This window comes from Macaca nemestrina, chromosome 10 (genome assembly GCF_043159975.1).
Source record: "Macaca nemestrina isolate mMacNem1 chromosome 10, mMacNem.hap1, whole genome shotgun sequence".
Lineage (NCBI taxonomy): Eukaryota > Metazoa > Chordata > Mammalia > Primates > Cercopithecidae > Macaca > Macaca nemestrina.
This window is the reverse complement of record NC_092134.1, coordinates 83,080,292-83,102,826: the sequence shown is the minus strand read 5'-3', so window position 1 is coordinate 83,102,826 and position 22,535 is coordinate 83,080,292. Positions and strand designations below refer to the sequence as shown.

The 22,535-nt window shown below is 42.5% G+C and overlaps 1 protein-coding gene across 1 annotated transcript in view; it reads right to left on the bottom strand.

Moving 5' to 3' along the window:
• Window positions 1-1,138: 1,138 nt before the first annotated feature.
• Window positions 1,139-22,535, bottom strand: part of LOC105492848 (family with sequence similarity 186 member A) — a 78,272-nt gene continuing 56,875 nt past the window's right edge. The window contains exons 9-12 of the mRNA XM_071071746.1: window positions 7,729-7,921; window positions 5,513-5,664; window positions 4,413-4,598; window positions 1,139-1,234 (exon numbers count right to left, since the gene is read on the bottom strand). Coding sequence (XP_070927847.1) covers window positions 1,207-1,234; window positions 4,413-4,598; window positions 5,513-5,664; window positions 7,729-7,921 — 559 coding nt within the window. The 3' untranslated portion in view covers window positions 1,139-1,206. The remainder of the gene's footprint in view (window positions 1,235-4,412; window positions 4,599-5,512; window positions 5,665-7,728; window positions 7,922-22,535) is intronic.

Sequence of the window (22,535 nt, the reverse complement as noted above, 5' to 3'; positions counted from 1 at the left end):
TGGAAAGGAAACCCCTAACTTTCCACACACATAAGAAACAAAAGGACCAGAGGCTACTCCCTTTGACCTTTTTCTGTGAGGCAGATGGGAAATTGGCTGTCCTCAATGAATCAGACTGATTGCAGGCCAGTCTTTGTTTGCATTAAAGTATAACTTTGAGACCGGGCGTGGTGGCTCATGCCTGTAATCCCAGCACTTTGGGAGGCTAAGGCAGGTGGATCACCTCAGGCCGGGAGTTCGAGACTGCCTGACCAACATAGAGAAACACTGTCTCTACTAAATATACTAAATTAGCCAGGCGTGGTGATGCATGCCTGTAAACCCAGCTACTCGGGAGGCTGAGGCAGGAGAATCGCTTGAAACCAGGAGGTGGAGGTTCAAGAACCAAGATTGCTCCATTGCACTCCAGCCTGGGCAAGAAGAGCGAAACTCCATCTCAAATAAAAAAATAAAATAAAATAAAATAAAAAAAGAAGAAGTATAAGTTTGTAACTTTACCCTAGCCTCTGATTGGGTGCTTTTTGCTGCAACCAATCAGACTGATTGCAAGCTGCCCCTTTATTTACATGAGATGAGCATGAAGTGATCAATAGGAAACTTCTAGAGGGTATTTGGACCCAAGAAGATTCTGTATCGGGGCCCTTGAGCAGCTGCTTGGGCCACTCCTGCGCTGTGGAGTGTACTTCTTCTGTTGCTTCATTCTTTCTTTGATTTGCTAGGCGTTTTGCCCAATTCTTTGTTCAAAATGCCAAAAACCTGGACAACTTGTAGTCACAACCCTCTGGTGGTAACATGATTTCCCTTCATTACCAATCATAACCACCTTCTAATTCTTCTGGGGTTTTTGCTGGTTTTTAGTTTCCTTCATTACACTCATTTATTTCTTCCTTCTGAGGTGTCTTCCGGTTTACACTGGGGGAGGCAGACTGTGCCACTTTGCCATCATGTTAGGGGACCATAATTATGTCCCTTTCACGACTCAGCCTACCTCAGGGTTGTTGAAGCTTTGTGTTTCCAGTTGTCTAGAGCAGAAGATACTCTTTCTTCATAGTAGTAGTCCAGAAATGAAGATGTTCAACCTGAAGAACTACAAGCAGAATATAAAAGCAAAGGAAACACAAAGCAATATATACGCACAAAAGAGAACAAAATAGGCATTTTACTGAAAGATATTGAAATGTACTTTCAATATGCTTGTATTTAATTTTACAGTCCTTTGGGAATCTTCTTAACCCTGGAAATGAAACAAGAAAATTAACCTCATTATAAATTGCTTTAAACACATTTGTGGGAATATAGGTGAGTCATAGGGAAAATAAAAGTGCCTCCAGAACTCACAAAGTTAAACTAGTAAAATCTGTATGTAATCCTTTTGTTTGTTTGTTTGTTTTTGAGACAGGGTCTCCTACTGTCACACAGGCTATAGTACAGTGGTGCCATCTCAGCTCACTGCAACCTCTGCTCCCCAGGCTCAAGCAATCCTCCCACCTCAGCCTCCCAAGTAGCTAAGACCACAGGTGCACACCACCGCACCTGGCTGTTTTTTTGTACTTTTGGTACAGACTGGGGTCTTGCCATGTTGCCCAGGCTGGTCTTGAACTCCTGAACTCAAGCATCTAAGTTCAGGAGTTCCTTGGCCTCCCAAAGTGCTGGGATTACAGGTGTGAGCCACTGTGACTGGCCTGTAATCCATATACATAAAGTTACCATAAAGGTGACAGAATGCCTCGAAGACCCAAAATCAGGAAGAAAAGGACTTGGCAATACCTTATTACTTATTAGACAGTATTCTTATACCTAAAGTTAGAACATGGCTTAAATATTGATAATTAATGATGGTTATTTCCAAGGATAGACCCGTCTGTATTTTTTAAATTTTCGGTGAACATGCATTACTTATGTAATTGGAAAAAACTGAATATTATTTTAATGGAATTTTCATAGGAAAATAATTATATAAATATACAAAGTACTGCAAAGATATTTGGTGTAGCATTGTTTGCAATGTAGGAAAATATCCAAATTTCTATCAGTAGGAGAACAATTCAATAAATTACGATATATCTATACAATGGGCCAGGTGTGCCTGTAATCCCAGCTACTTGGGAGACTAAAGCAGGAGGATCACTTGACCCCAGAAGTTCGAGGTTACACTGAGCTATGATTGTGCCACTGCACTGTAGCCTGAGTGACAGAGCAAGACCACATCTTTAAAAACAAACAAAAACTACAGATATACAATGAATATCATGCAACCAACAAAATGATGATGTAGCTCTATATTTATTAGCATAGAAAAATTTCAAAGATGTACTGTTTAATGAAACATATAGTAGGTTTTTTTTATTTTATTTTATTTTTTATTTTGAGACACAGTCTTTGTTGCCCAGGCTGGAGTGCAGTGGCGTGATCTCGGCTCACTGAAACCTCTGCCTCCCAGACTCAAGCCATTCTCATGCCTCAGCCTCCTGAGTAGCTGGGACTACAAGTGTGTGCTACCATGCCCAGCTAATTTTTTATATTTTTAGTAGATACAGGGTTTCACCAAGTTGGCCAGGCTGGTCTCGAACTCCTGGCTTCAAGTGATCCACCTGCCTCAGTCTCTCAAAGTTCAGGATTATAGGCATGAGCCACCACTCCTGGCCTCAAAGTAGGTTTTAAAACATATCCAGGCCGGGCACGGTGGCTCATGCCTGTAATCCCAGCCCTTTGGGAGGCCAAGGCAGGTGGATCACCTGAAGTCAAGAGTTCAAGACCAGCCTGGCCAACATGGTGAAACCTTGTCTCTACTAAAAATACAAACAAAATTAGCTGGGCGTGGTGGCATGCACCTGTAGTCCCAGCTACCTGGGGAGGCTGAGGAGAATCGCTTGAACCCAGGAGGCAGAGATTTCAGTGAGCTGAGATTGCACCACTGCACTCTAGCATGGATGACAGAGGGAGACTCTGTCTTGAAAATAAATAAATAAAAATAAAATAGTAAACTGGAAATAAGAGTCTGCAGAGATTTAGCATGAGTAAGAAGTGGTTAGGTCAGAAGGATATCTGACACTTGAAGCTAGTAATGGAATGTAAGGAAAGTGAAACTTAAAAATTTATGTATTTCATCCCAAGGCCCTATAATCATTAAATTAGCAATATTATCCCTCAAAATAACCTAAATTAATTAGTTTAATCACTATAAAAGGGAAAACGGGAGACCAGAAAAAATGTTGCTTTCTGATTATAACCTATGAGTCATGCTTATTCAACTTAATTGTTACATTTGGTTTAATAATTTTTTTTCCATAAACTTATGCTCATGATATATGACTTTATACTGTATACATCAAATAGTAATATTTTTCCTAATGTTTTGCTGTATTATAGAATTTTAAATGTCTTATTTTATGGTGTCTGCCACCTGGACAAATTTGTGAATTAATACTACTTATTTTTTTTGAGACAGAGTCTCACTTTATTGCCCAGGCTGGAGTGCAGTGGCACAATCTGGGCTCACTGCAACCTCCACCTCTTGGGTTCCAGCAATTATCCTGTCTCAGCCTCTGAGTAGCTGGGATTACAGACGTATACCACCATGCCCAGCTAATCTTGTATTTTAGTAGAGACAGGGTTTCACCATGTTGGCCAGGCTGGTCTGAAACTCCTGACCTCAGATGATCCACCCGCCTTGGCCTCCCGAAGTGCTGGATTTACAGGCATGAGCCACCGCACCTAGCCTAACACTACTTCTTACTTCAGGACTTAGATTTCACCAAAATAAATCAGACTGCTTCTGTGAAGTCTTTAAGATTAACAAAAGTTCAATTTTCTAAATTCCTGATTTTGAATATTAAATAATTATCTGTCCTGAAAGAGTTAACGCAGACTCCAAAGCCCTTATTTCCTCTGGAATAATTTCCAGTGGTGTAAGTGAGAATCTGGTTCAACAGATTTTGGAAATGCGGAGTCATCTCTTCAGTATATCCCAGGAAATAAACACCTAATTTACTCAATTTGGGTCTAGATATGATAATTGCACTTAAGGTCATGTCACTGAATCATAATATGGAGAAAAGCATTCTACAGTGGTCTTTCTGGTACTTCTATTAGCAAATCCCTAAGGATAGAATTAAAAATGGACCTATCTAGTGTTAGATTAGGTTCATGGTATTATAATTGGTTTTTTGTTTGTTTTATATTACTCAGTGATGACATCTACAGGCCTATGATGAGAAACACTAACAGACTAATGCTGAATTTACCTGTACTATTTTATGACTGGTGTCAGTCTAACCTCATACCAAACATTACTTTTGGTTGATGTAGTACCAGTTTCTCCTGTACGTGCTACAGGAGAAAGTCAAGTTAGGGAACCAAAAGGTATATGATCAAAGGCCCAACTACCAGAGTGCTTCCAGTCCATAACTTACTGTGACTGGAGGGATGCAAGAGATTTTCGGAAGGTAGACTGCACCTCTAACTGAAGCAGCCTGGGAATATCTGGGTACCCACCCAGCTGGGCCCAGAGTGAATGCATAGATGTCTTCTCTGCTATTGGGTAGCTTGAAGTGGACAGATCAACATTCCAGATGGGCTGTGTCTGGTCCTCTTGTTGTCTACAGAATCAGAGAGCATAAGTTGGGAATGCCAAATTCTCCTGAGCTCCATAGCCCATCAAAATATATCTTATTCTCCCTTCTTCACTACCACCTCATCCCGTAATGCCCTCCCCTTGCACTGACCAGCATTAGCTATGCCCACTCTGACAGAGAGATGGATGAAAAAGCAGAATTTGCTGAGTTACCAAAGCTGCATTTTCATGACTTCACCTAGTAATCCATTTTACAACTACCATTTTAGCTTCATGGTGTAGAGAGACCACATAACTTTCCCCCTTCCTTCCCAAAGCTCCTGCCTCCTTAAAAAAAAAATAGAAGAAAAAAAGAAGATAATGCTTCTAAGTTTCTTTATTAACTATTCTTAAAAGAATGAGTTTTTTAGTAAGAAAGACTCTATTTTTAGAGGAACTCAAAATCCAATGTTAAATATTTAAGTAGAAATATATGCCAACTTAGCTAAGGGAATTAATACTCCTTTTTTTTTTTTTTTTTTTTTTGAGACAGTTTCACTCTTGTTGCCCAGGCTGGAGTGCAATGGCACGATCTCGGCTCACCGCAACCTCGGCCACCCAGGTTCAAGTGATTCTCCTGCCTCAACCTCCCAACTAGCTGGGATTACAGGCATGCGCCACCACGCCAGGCTAATTTTGTACTTTTTTTAGTAGAGCTGGGGTTTCTCCATGTTAGTCAGGCTGGTCTTGAACTCCCAACCTCAGATGATCCACCTGCCTCGGCCTCCCAAAGTGCTGGGATTACAGGCATGAGCCACCGTGCCCAGCCTAATACTCCTTTAGACTCTCCATTGCACCATTTGATAATTGTGAAGAAAGGGAAGTTCTTGGGCAGGGAAAAAAAATTAGGTCCCACATATCGTCCAAACAAAGTTTAATATCAGTCTTTCTAGCACATACCTAAATTTCTTGAATATGTCAGAGGTTCTGTCTTCTTCCACTAGTAATTTTAAGAATGGCTTTTGAACAAATGTGGTAGCAGCAGGTATCTGCTTTTCTTCGACGATTAAGGGGATAGGTTGACTAAGATTCAATTCATATATCTTTTTGAGCTATAAAAAAATAGATCAGAAAAAGGAAACCATGAAAAGAGACAGAATCTTTAGAAGAGTCTTCAGAGCTGGCCCTACACTAAACTGTGACTCCTCCTTTTCCATGGATTTGCAAATCCTTTCCCTACTCCACCCACCTCCAACATGCATCATTTCAAGAGGTGGCAGCTCTGCTACATAAAAACCTTGGTCCTACGTAAGCTCAAATCCTGGTCCTCTCATTTTCTTGCTGTGAGACTTTGGGATAGTTGCTTATCTACACTTCTTTCTCCTCATTTCTAAAACAGGGATAATAACACAGAGTTGTTGTGAGAATTGTAAAACACAGTGTATATGGAAGCACTTTATAAATTGTGAAGCAGTATGCAACTGTAATGATAGCCGTCATTTACTAAATACCTACTGAATGTCAGACACTGAACTAAGCCATCTCCATATATTAGCTGATTTGGTATTTGTAATAACCTTATGCGGTATGTGTTATTATTACCCTTGTCTTACAGCAGGAGAATCTGAGGCTCAGAAAATGTAAGCAGCTTGCATAAAGTCACTTAGCTAGTATGTAGCTAGGCTGATTTGAACCCAGACAATCTGGTAGCGGAGCTAGCCATCTTGAGCACCACGCTGATTCAGTGCAAAGTATTCATTTATATTTAACCTCTTATCCCTTTTGCTTTTTTTGTCTCCTTTCTCCAAGCCTTGATACCCATACCTCATCCTCTGGATTCTGGCTTCCCTGGCCCCAGACCCTTATTCCTCCTCTGAAATGCCCTAGGCATTGTGATTCCTGTTAGACAACGCATATTGCTGCCAACCCATCTTGCTTTACTCTACGTACATTGGCCATATTTGCCAAATCAAAGAAAGGAGCATATTCATTTTTTTTTTTACAAAGAGCTGTAATATTTAAAATATAACTGTTCTGGGCCGGGCGCAGTGGCTCACGCCTGTAATCCCAGCACTTTGGGAGGCGGCCGTGGGCGGATCACTTGAGGTCAGGAGTCCAAGACCAGCCTGGCCAACATGGTGAAACCCCGTCACTACTAAAAATACAAAAATTAACCAGGCATGTTGGCGGGCACCTGTAATCCCAACCACTCAGGAGGGTGAGGCAGGAGAATCACTTGAACCCAGGAGGCGGAGGTTGCAGATCACACCACTGCACTCCAGCCTGGGTGACACAGTGAGAACTTGTCTCAAAAATAAGTAACTAAATAATAAAATAAAATAAAACAGCTCTGGAAAATTTATATGTTTGACTTGGATGATAATTTGGATTAGAATCTGATGAGAAGCCTCTCTGTACCTTCCAAAGTAGCAAGTAAACTAATCTTATAAACTAATCGACGCTGAGAGAGAAGGATATACAGATATAAAATGTTTCTAGAACCACAGCTTGTAATATTTATTATTAGAATTCAGGCCAGGCATGGTGGCTTACACCTATAATCCCAACACTTTGGGAGGTTGAGGCGGGTGGATCACCTGAGGTCAGGAATTCAAAACCAGCCTGGCCATCATGGTGAAACACCATCTCTACTAAAAATATAAAATGTAGCTGGGTGTGGTGGTGGGCACCTGTAATCCCATCTATTCAGGAGGCTGAATCAGGAGAATCGCTTGAACCCAGGAGGTGGAGGTTGCAGCAAGTCAAAATAGTGCCACTGCACTCCCTGGGAGACAGAGCAAGACTGTCTCAAAAAAAAAAAAAAAATGCCATTTGAAAGATGGAGGCAGAGATTGGAATTATGTGGCTACAAACTGAGGAATGCTAAGGATTGCCCATAGCCACCACAATCTAGGAGAGAAGCATGCAACAGAATGCCCTCTCAGAGCTTCTAGAAGGAACCAACCCGGCAGACACCCTGATTTCACTAACTTTTGGCCTCTAGAACTGTGAGAGAGTAAATTTCTGTTGTTTTAAGCTGTGAAGTTTGTGGTGATTTGTTACAGCAGCCCAGGAAAGTAATATAACATAGTGTCTCCAAGTAAATGTCATTTACAGAGCTTACCACTTTCGCGTTTTTACAACATGCTGGAGAGAGGGAGTGGAGAGCAAGTTACCTGGTTGAATACATGTATCATTTTCTTCAGGCACTGATTCCGTTTCTTCCCTAGAGACTTCTGCTTCTCAGTCCAGACCTGCATCACCTTTTTCCCGTAGTCATCAAGTCTGCTCAGCATCACGTGGAGGTTCCTGGCCTCATAGCCTTTCCCAGTATTTTGGATGGCTTTTAGTCGTTTCATTATGTTGTTCCTTGAAAAGATTAATAAGAATTAGAATGATAATAGTTTCAGACCCTACTTCAGCAAACTTGTCCTCAGTTTCTTTTTTTTGAAACGGAGTTTCGATCTTGTTGCCCAGGCTGGAGGTACCATGGCGCGATCTTGGCTCACTGCAACCTTCGCCTCCCGGATTCAAGAAATTATCCTGCCTCAGCCTCCCAAGTAGCTGGGACTACAGGCATGCACCACCGCGCCCGGCTAATTTTTGTATTTTTAGTAGAGATGGGGTTTCTCCATGTTGGTCAGGCTGGTCTCAAACTCCTGACCTCATGATCCACCTGCCTTGGCCTCCTAAAGTGCTGGGATTGCAGTCGTGAGCCGCTGAGCACGGTCTATTTTATTTTATTTTATTTTATCTTATCTTGTCTTTTTTATTTTATTTTATTTTTCTGATACAGAGTCTAACTCTGTTGCCCAGGCTGGAGTGCAGTGGCATGATCTTGACTCACTGCAACCTCTGCCTTACGGGTTCAAGTGATTCTCATGCCTCAGCCTCCCAAGTAGCTGGGAATACAGGTGTGCACCACCACGCCCAGCTAATTTTTGTATTTTTAGTAGAGATGGGGTTTTGCCATGTTGTCCAGGCTGGTCTTGAACTCCTGACCTCAAGCGATCCTCCTGCCACAGCCTCCCAAAATGTTGAGATTACAGGAGTGAGCCACTATGCCCGACCTGTCCTCAGTTTCTTTCAATTCTTTCATCATCCCCAGTAAGCAGAGAAGGATGGGAAGCTTGCTTAATAAGACTTTCATCCAGTTCCTATGAACGAACCTTCAAAAATCTATATGATATCAAAATTTTCATTAAGTCTTTACCAAGTTTCCAGTGTTAAAATAGTGTTGCTTACAATTATTTTAATATATTTTAAAAGTTATGCCAGGTGAAGTAGCTCATGCCTGTAATCCCAGCACTTTGGGAGGCTTAGGTGAGAGGATCGCTTGAGGCCAGGAGTCTGCAACCAGCCTGGACAATATAGTAAGACTCCATCTCTACAAAACAAAAATAGCTGGGCATGGTGGCACATACCTGTAGACACAGCCACTCAGGAGGCTGAGGCGAGAGGCTTGCTTGAACCTAGGGAGTTCGAGCCTGCAGTGAGTTATGATCACGCCACTACATTTGCCTTTTTGTTAAGGGCAAGACTCCAGCTCTTAAAAAAATAGTTAAATGTGGTTATTTGTAATAAAAATTACCTTAGGGAGCCGGGCGCGGTGGCTCAAGCCTGTAATCCCAGCACTTTGGGAGGCCGAGACGGGCGGATCACGAGGTCAGGAGATCGAGACCATCCTGGCTAACACGGTGAAACCCCGTCTCTACTAAAAAATACAAAAAACTCCCCGTCTCTACTAAAAAAACACAAAAAATTAGCCGGGCGCGGTGGCGGGCGCCTGTAGTCCCAGCTACTCGGGAGGCTGAGGCAGGAGAATGGCGTGAACCCGGGAGGCGGAGCTTGCAGTGAGCTGAGATCCGGCCACTGCACTCCAGCCTGGGCGGCAGAGCGAGACTCCGTCTCAAAAAAAAAAAAAAAAAAAAGATAGATCATTTTTTCATATGTCCAGATATGTGTAAGACACATAGAAGGTAAGGCCAGGCAAGGTGTCTCACGCCTGTAATCCCAGCAGTTTGGGAGGCCAAGGCAGGTGGATCACAAGGTCAGGAGTTCAAGACCAGCCTGGCCAACATGGTGAAATCCCGTCTCTACTAAAAACACAAAAATTAGCCAGGCGCAGTGGCAGGCGACTGTAATCCCAGCTACTCGGGAGGCTGAGGCAGGAGAATCGCTTGAACCCGGGCAACAGAGGTTGCAGTGAGCGGAGATCGTGCCATTGCACTCCAGCCTGAGCAACAGAGTGAGATCCCGTCTCAAAAAAAAAAAAAATGACACATAGAAAGTACTTAATACAATTAGGGAAAAGACAGTGTCCTTGCCTTCAAAAGCACTTATAATCCAGAATAGGAGCCTAAGTTACTTGTAAAAAAAAGAAATAGAATAAATGCTAAATAGAAATATAATCAGGCTGCAGGAGCAAAAAGGAAAGCATCATTAATTCTAGTAAGAGTAATAAGGCCAGGCGCAGTGGCTCACGCCTGTAATCCCAGCATGTTGGGAGGCCGAGGTGGGCAGATCACAAGGTCAGGGGCTCGAGACCAGCCTGGCCAACATGGTGAAACCCTGTCTCTACTAAAACATACAAAAATTAGCCGGGTGTGATGGCGGGCATCTATAGTCCCCAGCTACTCGGGAGGCTGAGTCAGGAGAATCACTTGAACCTGGGAGATGGAGGTTGCAGTGAACAGAGATTGCATCATTGCACTCCAGCCTGGGTGACAGAGTGAGACTAAAAAAAAAAAAAGAGTAATAAAGAAAGCTTTATAGGAAGATGTCAAGCAGAATTTTGAGGGACAGTCATAAAAAGATTCTCCCTTTCTCTCTCTCTCCCCACTGCCCTCCTATAATGTATTCCACCACATTTTGGTGGTCCTAAACAGAGTTTGGCCATCCTCATTCTACAGGAGAGGAAAAGAAATCTCAGCAAAGTTAAATATTTTTTCTAATGTCCCATAAATGATAAACGGTAGGTTTGGGAAGCAAGCCCAGATCTTCTTTCTTCCATAATGCCAATATTTCTCAAGGTGCGGACTCTGATCACCTAGACTGAATCATAAGGGGGAGACGGGTGGGGGGCTTGTTGAAAATGCAGGTTCCAAGGTACTTCTCCATACCTTTTGAATCAAAATCTTAGTGGTAGGCTTCAGGAATCTGCATTTTAAAATCTCAGGTAACTCTTACTTTACTAAAGTTTGAAAACCATTGTGCTTACAAACAGAACAGAGAAGAAGGGGATGAGGAAGTCCAAGTGGAGAAATCCTATAAATAAAGGTAAGAAAACCAAAGTTATATTTTGAGAGTGATGAGTAGTCTGGGGTTTTTGACCACAGATATGTGAAAGGATATAGTAGGGGATGAGACTGGAATGGTTGGATTATGAATGGCTTTAAAAAGTATGTTAAGGAGTTTGGATCTTCTCTTTTTTTTTTTTTTTTTTTTTGGTAGATGATGGGGACTCATCAAAGATATTTTTCTGAATATATGTATTTTATATATATGCATATATATATATATATAGCCTCGGGTGAATCAGTAAGATTTACCTGAGATTTTATTTATCCATCCATCTCTATCTATATTGAGAGAGAAGAGAGAAAGAATAATTCTTAGCTCTTAGATTTCTTTTATGGGTTATAATGAATACTTTAGAACCTACTATATATGGATCATTTAATACTTAAATTATTATCTTTGTATTTAATATTTAAATGTATTAGATTTTTTAATTTTCCAATAAGCCTCTTCACACCAAATATTTCCTGACATTTTTCTGTCTAATTACACAGGCTTTTGAGATTTCCTTATCATTTTTTCTTACTGAAATCATATTTCACTGCTTGGAAAAGTTTAGTTTAACTTCAAACTTAGGGACTTTATTGTTGGATGTAGTTTTAGAGATAATTATTATTATTATTATTTTTTCCAACAGGGTCTCTCTTTGTCACCCAGGTTGCAGTGGCACGATCTTGGCTCACTGCAGCCTTGACTTCGTGAGCTCAAGTCATCCTCCTGCCTCAGCCCCCTAAGTAGCTGGGACTAGAGGCACATCATCAGGCCTGCCAATTTTTTTTTTTTTGATAGAGATGGAGTTTCACCATGTTGCCCAGGCTGGTCTTTAACTCCTGGGACCAAGTGATCCGCCCACCTTGGTTCCCAAAGTTCTGGGATCATAGGCATGAGCCTGGTGAGATAATTCTTTTTTAATAATCTGAAGACTGGGCGCGGTAGCTCACGCCTGTCATCCTAGCACTTTGGGAGGCTGAGGCGGGTGGATAACAAGGTCAAGAGATCAAGACCATCCTGGCCAACATGATGAAACCCCGTTTCTACTAAACATACAAAATTTAGCTGGGCATGGTGGCGAGTGCCTGTAGTCCCAGCTACTCGGGAGGCTGAGGCAGGAGAATTCCTTGACCTTGGGAGGCGGAGGTTGCAGTGAGCCGAGATGGTGCCACTGCACTCCAGCCTGGCAACAGAGCAAAACTCCGTCTTTTTTTTTTTTTTTTTTTTTTTTTTTTTTGAGACGGAGTCTTGCTCTGTCACCCAGGCTGGAGTGCAGTGGCCGGATCTCAGCTCACTGCAAGCTCCGCCTCCCGGGTTTACGCCGTTCTCCTGCCTCAGCCTCCCGAGTAGCTGGGACTACAGGCGCCCGCCACCTCGCCCGGCTAGTTTTTTTGTATTTTTTAGTAGAGACGGGGTTTCACCGTGTTAGCCGGGATCGTCTCTCGATCTCCTGGCCTCGTGATCCGCCCGTCTCGGCCTCCCAAAGTGCTGGGATTACAGGCTTGAGCCACCGCGCCCGGCCAACTCCGTCTTAAAAAAAAAAAAAAAAATCTGAATATTCAATCCAGTAGTAACCATGGGGGTATCTTACTATTTAAAAGCCTATGTCTAGAATCATGGCTATTCATCCTCCTTACATTTTGTTTCCACTCTCTTAGCCCATCCCATTTATGTTGATAAAACATTGCCCTGTCCTAAGGAACACTGATTTTTAGATGGAGAGTCTTTACATTTACTGAGCATCTACTATGGTAATACTACAACTGTACTACGTATGTTATTTTATTTAACCCTTTCAACCTTTTATTTGTTTTAATTTATTTTATTTTATTTTGAGACAGAGTTTCTCTCTTGTTGCCCAGGCTGGAGTACAATGGTGCAATCCCAACTCACTGTAACCTCTGCCTCCCAGGTTCAAGCAATTCTCCTGCCTCAGCCTCTTGAGTAGCTGACATTACAGGCTGCACCACCACGCCCAGCTAATTTTTGTATTTTTAGCAGAGACGGGGTTTCACCATGTTGGCTAGGCTGGTCTCGAACTCCTGACCTCAGGTGATCCACCCACCTCAGCCTCCCAAAGTGCTTAGATTACAGGTGTGAGCTACCATGCCTGGCCTCAACCATTATTTGAAGTAAATATTATTATATCCATTTTACATGCAGCACATTTAAGTCTCAGAGAAGTTCTGGAAATTTGAACTAAGATCTGTCCGACTTCAAAGCCTATGTTTAAGAGAAAGCATGATTAGGATTTGAATATGAAAACCATGACAGTTATTACTTTAAGACAATGTAGTACAATAGGTAGTACAGTATACTATCGACTTTGAAAATAGATTTTTAAAAATTCACTTCTACCACTTACTAGCTGTGTGATTTGGGCAAATAGGATGAACTTTCTGAACCTGATTCCCATTCTTCCAGTTAAATGCAATAATATATCTAAAGTTCCTGTTTGTTGTAGATGCATTATAAGCCCCTGTATGCACATAACTAAATTTACATAATTTATTTTCATTTAGTTTCTCCTTGTCCATATAATGTTTCCTCAAACAATTCCAGATTAGATTAGCATGATTCTCCTACAAAATGTATGTTTCCTTTAGTCTATCTGTTTTTACTGTTTCAAGACTGTAGTAATTTTTTTTTTTTGAGACAGGGTCTCACTGTGTTGCCCAGGCTGGAGTGTAGTGGTGCATCCACGGCTCACTGCAACCTCAACCTCTCAGGCTCATGTGATCCTCCCACTTCAGCCTACCAAGTAGCTGGGACCACAGGCATACATACCACCACGCCTGGCTAATGTTTATAATTTTTGTAGAGACAACGTCTCACTATGTTGCCCAGGCTAGCCTCAAACTCCAAGGCTCAAGCAGTTCCTCCACCTTGGCCTCCCAAAGTACTGGGATTACAGGCGTACGCCACCAGACTGGGCTGATTTTACTTTTTATTTAGACTCCACCAGCTTGCCTGGCATGGATGCCTTTGTTTAGTAGGAGTTACACTGTTGATATATCACCTTAGCATAGAATCCTTTTAAAACAACTGTGAATATTTTCCTAGTAATTCTACTCTCACCCTTATATTCTTTCAAAACGTTTAGGTGGATGCCACCTAGTCCTAATTTATGCCTCTGTATGAGCTTTCCTCTTCTTAAATCTGTCTTCCACATTACTGGTGTTTTACTTCCCTTGCTAATAATTCTTTAGTTATCCTCTATTAAGTACAGAATGAAATACAAGTTCCTTAGCATGTGATTTAGGATTCTTTTTTATCTTGCCTCTCTTTTATCTTTCCAGTCTCATCTCTTATTACATCTTGCTTATTCTTTGTGTTCCAAGTACCAGTAACAAAGTACTTTACACACACACACACACACACACACACACACACAGAGCTTCTTCCTGCTGCCTTTCTTTACTCTGCTACACTCTCTGACTTTTCTGTTTTATTGACTGTTTCTTTTTTTGAGACAGAGTCTTACTCTGTCACCAGGCTGGAGTGCAGTGGCGCGATCTCAGTTTACTGCAACCACCGCCTCCTGGGTTCAAGTCTCCTGCCTCAGCCTCCCAAGTAGCTAGGGTTACAGGCACCCGCCACCATGCCTGGCTAATTTTTTTATTTTTAGTAGAGACAGAGTTTCACCATGTTGGCCAGGCTGGTCTCAAATGGATTACCTCAGGTGATCCGCCTGTCTTGGCCTCCCAAAATGCTGGGATTACAGGCGTGAGCCACTGCGCCCAGCTCATCTTTTCTAATTTTACATCTTCCCTGTCATCTCTTCTTAGATATATTTCACTGATCATGTGGGAATACAATTCTAAAACCATATTTTAGCACTTAACTGTAGAATTCTTCACTTACAGAGGTTCTACAGAAATCTTTATTCAAAAACAGTTTATATTACTGTAATATTTTTCTCTCACATGTAATATTAGAATCTTCTTGACGTAGCCATCCTTGTCATAAAATTTTTAATCTGTCAGTATTGTATTTGTTGTTGCATCTGTCTGTGATTTTTTTATTATAACATTAAATATTAGAGAAAGGTTTCTGAAAAAATGAATTAATCCTCAATGGGATTAAGGTTATGATTGTATAAAGTCATATTTTTAAATGATTTTACTGAGACAGGTCAGATTATGCCACTTAGGTTCTCAAAGTCTTCAATAAATCTAAACGAATCATAAAAATTGAGAAAGCGACGTGGCACAGTGGCTCACACCTATAATCCCAGCACTTTGGGAGGCCGAGGTGGGCAGATCATGAGGTCAGGAGTTCGAGACCAGGCTGGCCAACATGGTGAAACCCTGTCTCCACTAAAAATACAAAAATTAGCCGGGCATAGTGATGTGCATCTATAATCCCAGCTACTCAGGAGGCTGATGCAGGAGAATTCCCTGAACCCAGGAGGTGGAGGTTGCAGTGAGCTGAGATTGTGCCACTGCACTCTAACCTGGGCGACAGAGCAAGACTTCGTCTTGAAAAAGAAAAAAAAAAATTGAGAGAAAGCTGTCAAAAAATTCCCTTCAAAAAGTACTAAGCCAGTATAATATCATAGGGGAAACCTGCCAAACCTTATTAAGAACAGCTAATTTTACTATTAAATTGTTTCAGAGCACAAAAGATAAACTTCCACATTTTTTAATGATGCAAGCTTAAAATTATACCAAAACTTGACAAAGATAATACCATAAGAAGTAAACTGCCTGCCAAACTTAACTAATGAATACGAATGAGAAAAATCCTTAATAAAATATATTGATTCTACAATATATTCAAAGAAGGAAAAAAAAAAATAGCCAGGCATTGTGGCGGTGTGCCTGTAATCCCAGCTACTCTGGAGGCTGAAACAGGCTGATGCAAAAGAATTGCTTGAACCTGGGAGACAGAGGTTGCGGTAAGCTGAGATCATGCCACTGCACTCCAGCTTGGGCAACAGAGCGAGACTCTGTTTTAAAAAAAACAAAAACAAAAACAAAACAAAGAAGGTTACAGGTAGAACAAATAGGATTTATATCAGGAATACAATGATGGTTTAATATAATTATATTAATAGAACTAAGGAAAAAAATCTCCTTTTTTTTTTTTTTTTTTTTTTTTTTGGAGACAGAATCTCACTCTGTTGTCCAGGCTGGAGTGCAGTGGCATGATCTCGGCTCATTGCAACCTCTGCCTCCTGGGTTCAAGCAATTCTCCAGCCTCAGCTCTACTATAGGTGCATGATACCACATCGGCTAATTTTTTGTTTTGTTTTGTTTTGTTTTGTATTTTTAGTAGAGATGGGTTAGCCAGGACGGTCTCGATCTCCTGAGATCGTGATCCGCCTGTCTCAGCCTCCTAAAGTACTGGGATTACAGGCATGAGCCACTGCTTCCGGCCTTTTTTTTCTTTTCTTTTCTTTTCTTTTTTTTTTTTTTTTTGAGACAAGGTCTCGCTCTGTCACCCAGGGTGGAGTGCAGTGGCGCGACATGATCGTAACTCACCACAACCTTGAACTCCTGGGCTCAAGCAGCCCTCCTGTCTCAGTCGCCCAAGTAGCTGGGACTACAGGTGCACACCACCAAGACTAGATAATTTTTTTTTTTTAATGATGGAGTCAGGCTGGGTACAGTGGCTGACGACTGTAATCCCAGCACTTTGGGATGCCAAGGTGGCAGAATCATTTGAGCCTAGGAATTCAAGACCAGCCTGGGCAACAGGAGACCCTATCTTAAAAAATTTAAAAATTAGCCAGGTGTAGTGGTGTGTGCCTATCATCCCAGCTGCTGGGGAGGTTGAAGTGGGAGGATAGCTTAAACCTGGGAAGCTGAGACTGCAGTGAACTGTGATCATGCCACTGCACTCCAGCATGGGCAACATAGCGAGACCCTATCTCAGGAGAAAAAAGACGGGGCCCCCATATGTTGCTCAGGCTGGTCTTGAAACTCCTGGCCTCAAGCAGTCCTCTCGCCTCAGCTTCCCAAAGTGCTATGATTACAAGCATAAGCCACCTTCCCAGCCCATATTTTCTTTAATACATGTGAAAATAAAGTGTTCAAATCACATTATTTAACAAAATTGAACATTCAGGGGTTTTTTTGTTTGTTTGTTGTTGTTGTTGTTGTTGTTTTGAGACAGAGTCTCGCTCTGTTGCCCAGGCTGGAGTGCAGTGGTGCAGTAGTGCGATCTTGGCTCATTGCAACCTCTGTCTCCCAGGCTCAAGCAATTCTCATGCCTCAGCCTCCTGAGTAGCTGGGACTACAGCAAACCCAGCTAATCCATGGGTTTTTGTGTTCTCTTTTTTTTTTGAGATGGAGTCTCACTCCATCACCCAGGCTGGAGTGCAGTGGTACAATCTCGGCTCACTACAACCTCCACCTCCCGGGTTCAAGCCATTCTCCTGCCTCAGCCTCCAGAGTAGCTGGGACTACAGGTGCCTACCATCACACCCAGCTAATTTTTTGTATTTTTAGTAGAGACAGGGTTTCACCATATTAGCCAGGATAGTCTTGTTCTCCTGACCTTGTGATCTGCCTGCCTTGGCCTCCCAAAGTGCTGGGATTACAGGTGTGAGCCACCATACCCGGCCTTTTTTTTTTTTTTTTCCTGTAGAGATGGGGTTTCACCATGTTAGCCAGGCTGGTCTCGAACTCCTAGATTCAAGTGATTCACCCACCTTGGCCTCCCAAAGTGCTGGGATTACAGGATAAGCTACCACACCCAGCCAATCTTTTTTTTTGTTTTTGTTTTTGTTTTTATCACATTGAATTTGGTTTAATTCAATTTTTCTTTTTTATTTTAGTAAGTTCAACTTTTATTTTAGATTCGAAGGGCACATATGCAGGTTTGTTACATGGTTATATTGCGTGATGCTGAGGTTTGGGGTACAAATGATCCCATCACGCAGGTTATGAGCATAGTACCCAATAGCTAGTTTTTCAACCCTTGTCCCAATTCCTCTCTCCCCTACTAGTGGTCCCCAGTGTCTGTTGTTCCCATCTTTACGTGCCTGTGCACCCAACATTTAGCTCCCATTTATAAGCAAGAATGTCGGTATTTGGTTTTCTGTTCTTCTATTAATTTGTTTAGGATAATGGCCTCAAACCGCATCCATTTGCTGCAAAGGACATGATTTTGTTCTTGTTTATGGCAGCATAGTATTCCATATGTTGTATATATGCCACATTTTCTTTATCCAGTCCACCACTGATGTGTACCTAGGTTGATTCCATGTCTTTGTGAATAATGCTGCAATGAACAGACAAGTGCATGTGTCTTTTTGGTAAAATAATTTATTTTCCTTTGAATATATACCCAGAAATGGGATTGCTGGGTCAAGTGGTAGTTCTATTTTAAGTTCTTTGAGAAATCTCAGCTGGGCATATTGTCTCATGCCTATAATCCCAACATTTTGGGAGCCTGGGGCAGGAGGATAACTTGAACCCAGGAGTTCAAGACTAGCCTGGGAAACATAGTAAGACCCTATCCCTACAAAAAATTAAAAATTAAAAAATTAGCCAGGCATGATGGCATAGCCCTGTAGTCCCAGCTACTCAGAAGCTGATATGGGAAAATTGCATGAACCCAGCAGATATAGACTGCAGTGAGCCATCATTGCGCTGGGCGAGAGAGTAAGACCATGTCAAAAAACAAAACAAGGGCAGGCGTGGTGGTTCACACCTGTAATCCCAGCACTGTGTGAGGCCAAGGCGGGCCGATCACCTGAGGTCAGGAGTTCGAGACCAGCCTGACGAATAAGGTGAAACTCTGTCTCTACTAAAAATACAAAAATTAGCCAGGTGTGGACAACAAGAGCAAAACTTTGTCTAAAAAACAAAACAGCCGGGCGCGGTGGCTCAAGCCTGTAATCCCAGCACTTTGGGAGGCCGAGACGGGCGGATCACGAGGTCAGGAGATCGAGACCATCCTGGCTAATATGGTGAAACCCCGTCTCTACTAAAAATACAAAAAACTAGCCAGGCGAGGTGGTGGGCGCCTGTAGTCCCAGCTACTCGGGAGGCTGAGGCAGGAGAATGGCGTAAACCCGGGAGGCGGAGCTTGCAGTGAGCTGAGATCCGGCCACTGCACTCCAGCCTGGGCGACAAAGCGAGACTCCGTCTCAAAAAAACAAAACAAAACAAAACAAAACAAAACAAAACGAAACACCACCACCACCACAAAAACAAGAAATCTTCAAACTACTTTCCACAGTGGCTGAGCTAATTTACATTCCCATTAACAGCGGATAAGCATTCCTTTGCTCTGCAGCCTCGCTAACAAATGTTAGCCAGACTGAGGCAGGAGAATGTCTTGAACTCGGGAGGCAGAGGTTGCAGTGAGGTAAGATCATGCCACTGCGCTCCAACCTGGGCAACAGAGCAAAAACTCTGTCTCTAATAAATAAATAAAAAGAAAAAAGAAACAGAATGGTATTTCCTAGGTTTTCTTCTAGGATTTGTATAGTTTGAGGTCTTACATTTAAATCTTTAATCCATCTTGAGTTAATTTTTGTATATGGTGAAAGGTAGGGATGCAATTTCATTCTTCTGCATATGGCCAGCCAGCTGTCCCAGCATCATTTATTGGACAGAGAGTCCTTTCCTCATTGCTTATTTTTGTTGACTTTGTCCATGATTAGATGGTTGTGGGTATGGGGCTTTATTTCTGGGTTCTCTATTCTGTTCCATTGGTCTATGTGTCTGTTTTTGTACCAGTACAATGTTGTTTTGGTTACTGTAGCCTTATAGTATAGTTTGAAGTTGGATAATGTGATATGCCTCCAGCTTTGTTGTTTTTGCTTAGGATGGCTTTGGCTATTTGGGTTGTTTTTTGGTTCCATATGAATTTTAGAATAGTTTTTTCTTATGTAGTGAAAAATGACATTGATAGTTTAATAGAAATATCACTGAATCTGTAGATTGCTTTGAACAGTATTATATCGTGCCATGGCACTCCAGCCTGGGGGACAAGAGCGAGATTTTGTCTCAAAAAAAAAAAAAAATACAAAAGCCAGGTGTGGTGGCGTGTGCCTATAGTCCCAGCTACTCAGGAGGCTGAGGTAGAAGGATTGCTTGAGTCTGGCAGGCAGCGGTTGCAGTGAGCCAAGATTGCACCACTGCACTCCAGCTGGGTGACAAAGCCAGACCCTGCCAAAAAAAAAAAAGAAAGAAAAAGAAAGAAAGAAAGAAAGAAAGAAAGAAAGAAAGAAAGAAAGAAAGAAAGATGAAAATATGTTTGTAATGCTTTAATACAGTAAGATGGCTGCATACAAAATTGAGTCTCCATTTACAATAGCAACAATAACAAAAATAAACACTTAGAATATGCAAGAACTAGATGAAAACTTTAAGATGCTCTTTTTTTTGTTTGTTTTTTTGAGACTGAGTCTCGCGCTGTCGTACAGAACGGAGTGTAGTGGTGGCGCCATCTCAATTCACTGCAACCTCTGCCTCCCGGGTTCAAGCAATTCTCCTGCCTCAGCCATCCACGTATCTGGGATTACAGGCATATGCCACCATGCCCAGCTAATTGTTGTATTTTTATTAGAGACGGGGTTTCACCATGTTGGCCAGGTTGGTCTTGAACTCCTGAGCTTGGGTGATCTGCCCACCTCAGCCTCCTAAAATGCTGTAAGATTACAGGTGTGAGCCACCATGCCCAGCCCTGTATCTGTTTTATACATCTATTTAAACATACAAAAATCAAAATTTTGTGCATATGTGGTCACACATGCACACACACACACACACACACACACACACACACATAAACCTGAACAACAACAACAAAAAGATGTATAATTGGCCTGGGTGACAGAGTGAGACTCTGTCTCAAAAAAAAAAAAAAAAAGAGAGAGAGATACCATATTCTTGGATAGGAAGACTATATTAGTGAAGATAAGCTAGGTTTTGCTGTTTTTTAATAAAAATCCCAAGCCTCAGTGGCTTAAAACAACAAAAAATTTGCCGGGCGCGGTGGCTCACGCTTGTAATCCCAGCACTTTGGGAGGCCGAGGCAGGTGGATCACCTGAGGTCGGGAGTTCAAGACCAGCCTGACCAACATGGAGAAACCCCGTCTCTACTAAAAATACAAAATTAGCTGGGGTGGTGGCACAGGCCTGTAATCCCAGCTACTCGGGAGGCTGAGGCAGGAGAATCGCTTGAACCCGGGAGGTGGAGGTTGCGGTGAGCCGAGATCGCACCATTGCACTCCAGCCTGGGCAAAAAGAGCAAAAAAACTCTGTCTCAAACAACAACAACAACAACAACAACAACAACTTCACTTGTTGCTCATACTACGAATTCATCATGGCTTGGCAGGGAGTGAACTTCCCTGTATTCTTTCAGGGACATGTTTAAAGGAACAACAATCACCTTGAACATTGTGGGTTATTATGCCAGAGGAAAAAGAAACTCTGTAGGTCATCAAACCAACAATGACAAGCTCAGCACAGAAATAACATATCAATTCTGCTCACATCTCATTGACAAGTGCTGGCAAACAGCGCTAATAATGACCTCAAAGACTGCATCATAAAAAATAAAACGAAAATAACAGAGAATGGAAGTGATCAATAGGCAGATCAATAGAAAATAATAGCTGGGCGGCCAGGTGCGGTGGCTCGTGCCTGTAATCCCAGCACTTTGGGAGGCCGAGGTGGGCAGATCACAAGGCCAGGAGATCGAGACCATCCTGGCTAACACGGTGAAACCCCGTCTCTACAAAAAATACAAAAAATTAGCTGGGTGTGGTGGCGGGCTCCTGTAGTCCCAGATACTCAGGAGGCTGAGGCAGGAGAATGGCATGAACCCAGGAGGTGGAGCTTGCAGTGAGCCAAGATCGTGCCACTGCACTCCAGCCTGGGTGACAGAGCAAGACTCCGTCTCAAAAAAAAAAAAAAAGAAAAGAAAAAGAAAGAAAATAATAGCTGGGCGTGGTGGCTCACACCTATAATCCCAGCACTTTGGGAGGCTGAGGTGGGCGGATCACCTGAGGTCAGGAGTTCGAGACCATCCTGGCCAACATGGTGAAACCCCGTCTCTACTAAAAATACAAAAAGTAGCTGGGCATGGTGGCACATGCCTCCAGCTACTCTGGAGGCTGAGGGCAGGATAATCGCCTGAACCCAGAGGGCGGAGTTTGCAGTGAGCCAAGATCATGCCACTGCACTCCAGCCTGGGCAAAACAGGGAGACTCCATCTCAAAAAAAAAAAAAATTCCCCGAAATAATAGGTTGGTAATTTGTTAAGAATGTCGGGAAAATTGTTACTTGCCCTAATCCATTTCTGATATTTGCAACTTTCAAAAATCAGGACCAGGCCGGGCGCGGTGGCTGAAGCCTGTAATCCCAGCACTTTGGGAGGCTGAGATGGGCGGATCATGAGGTCAGGAGATCGAGACCATCCTGGCTAACACAGTGAAACCCTGTCTCTACTAAAAAAAAAAATACAAAAAACTAGCCGGGCGAGGTGGCGGGCACCTGTAGTCCCAGCTACTCGGGAGGCTGAGGCAGGACAATGGCATAAACCCAGGAGGCAGAGCTTGCAGTGAGCTGAGATCGCACCACTGCACTCTAGCCTGGGCAACAGAGCAAGACTCCATCTCAAAAAAAAAAAAAAAATCAGGACCAGGACCTGCTGCTTGCTGCCTTCAGGTCACCCCAACAGCAAATTTGCCATGGCAACAACCTCCTACATAATCTGCCATCTC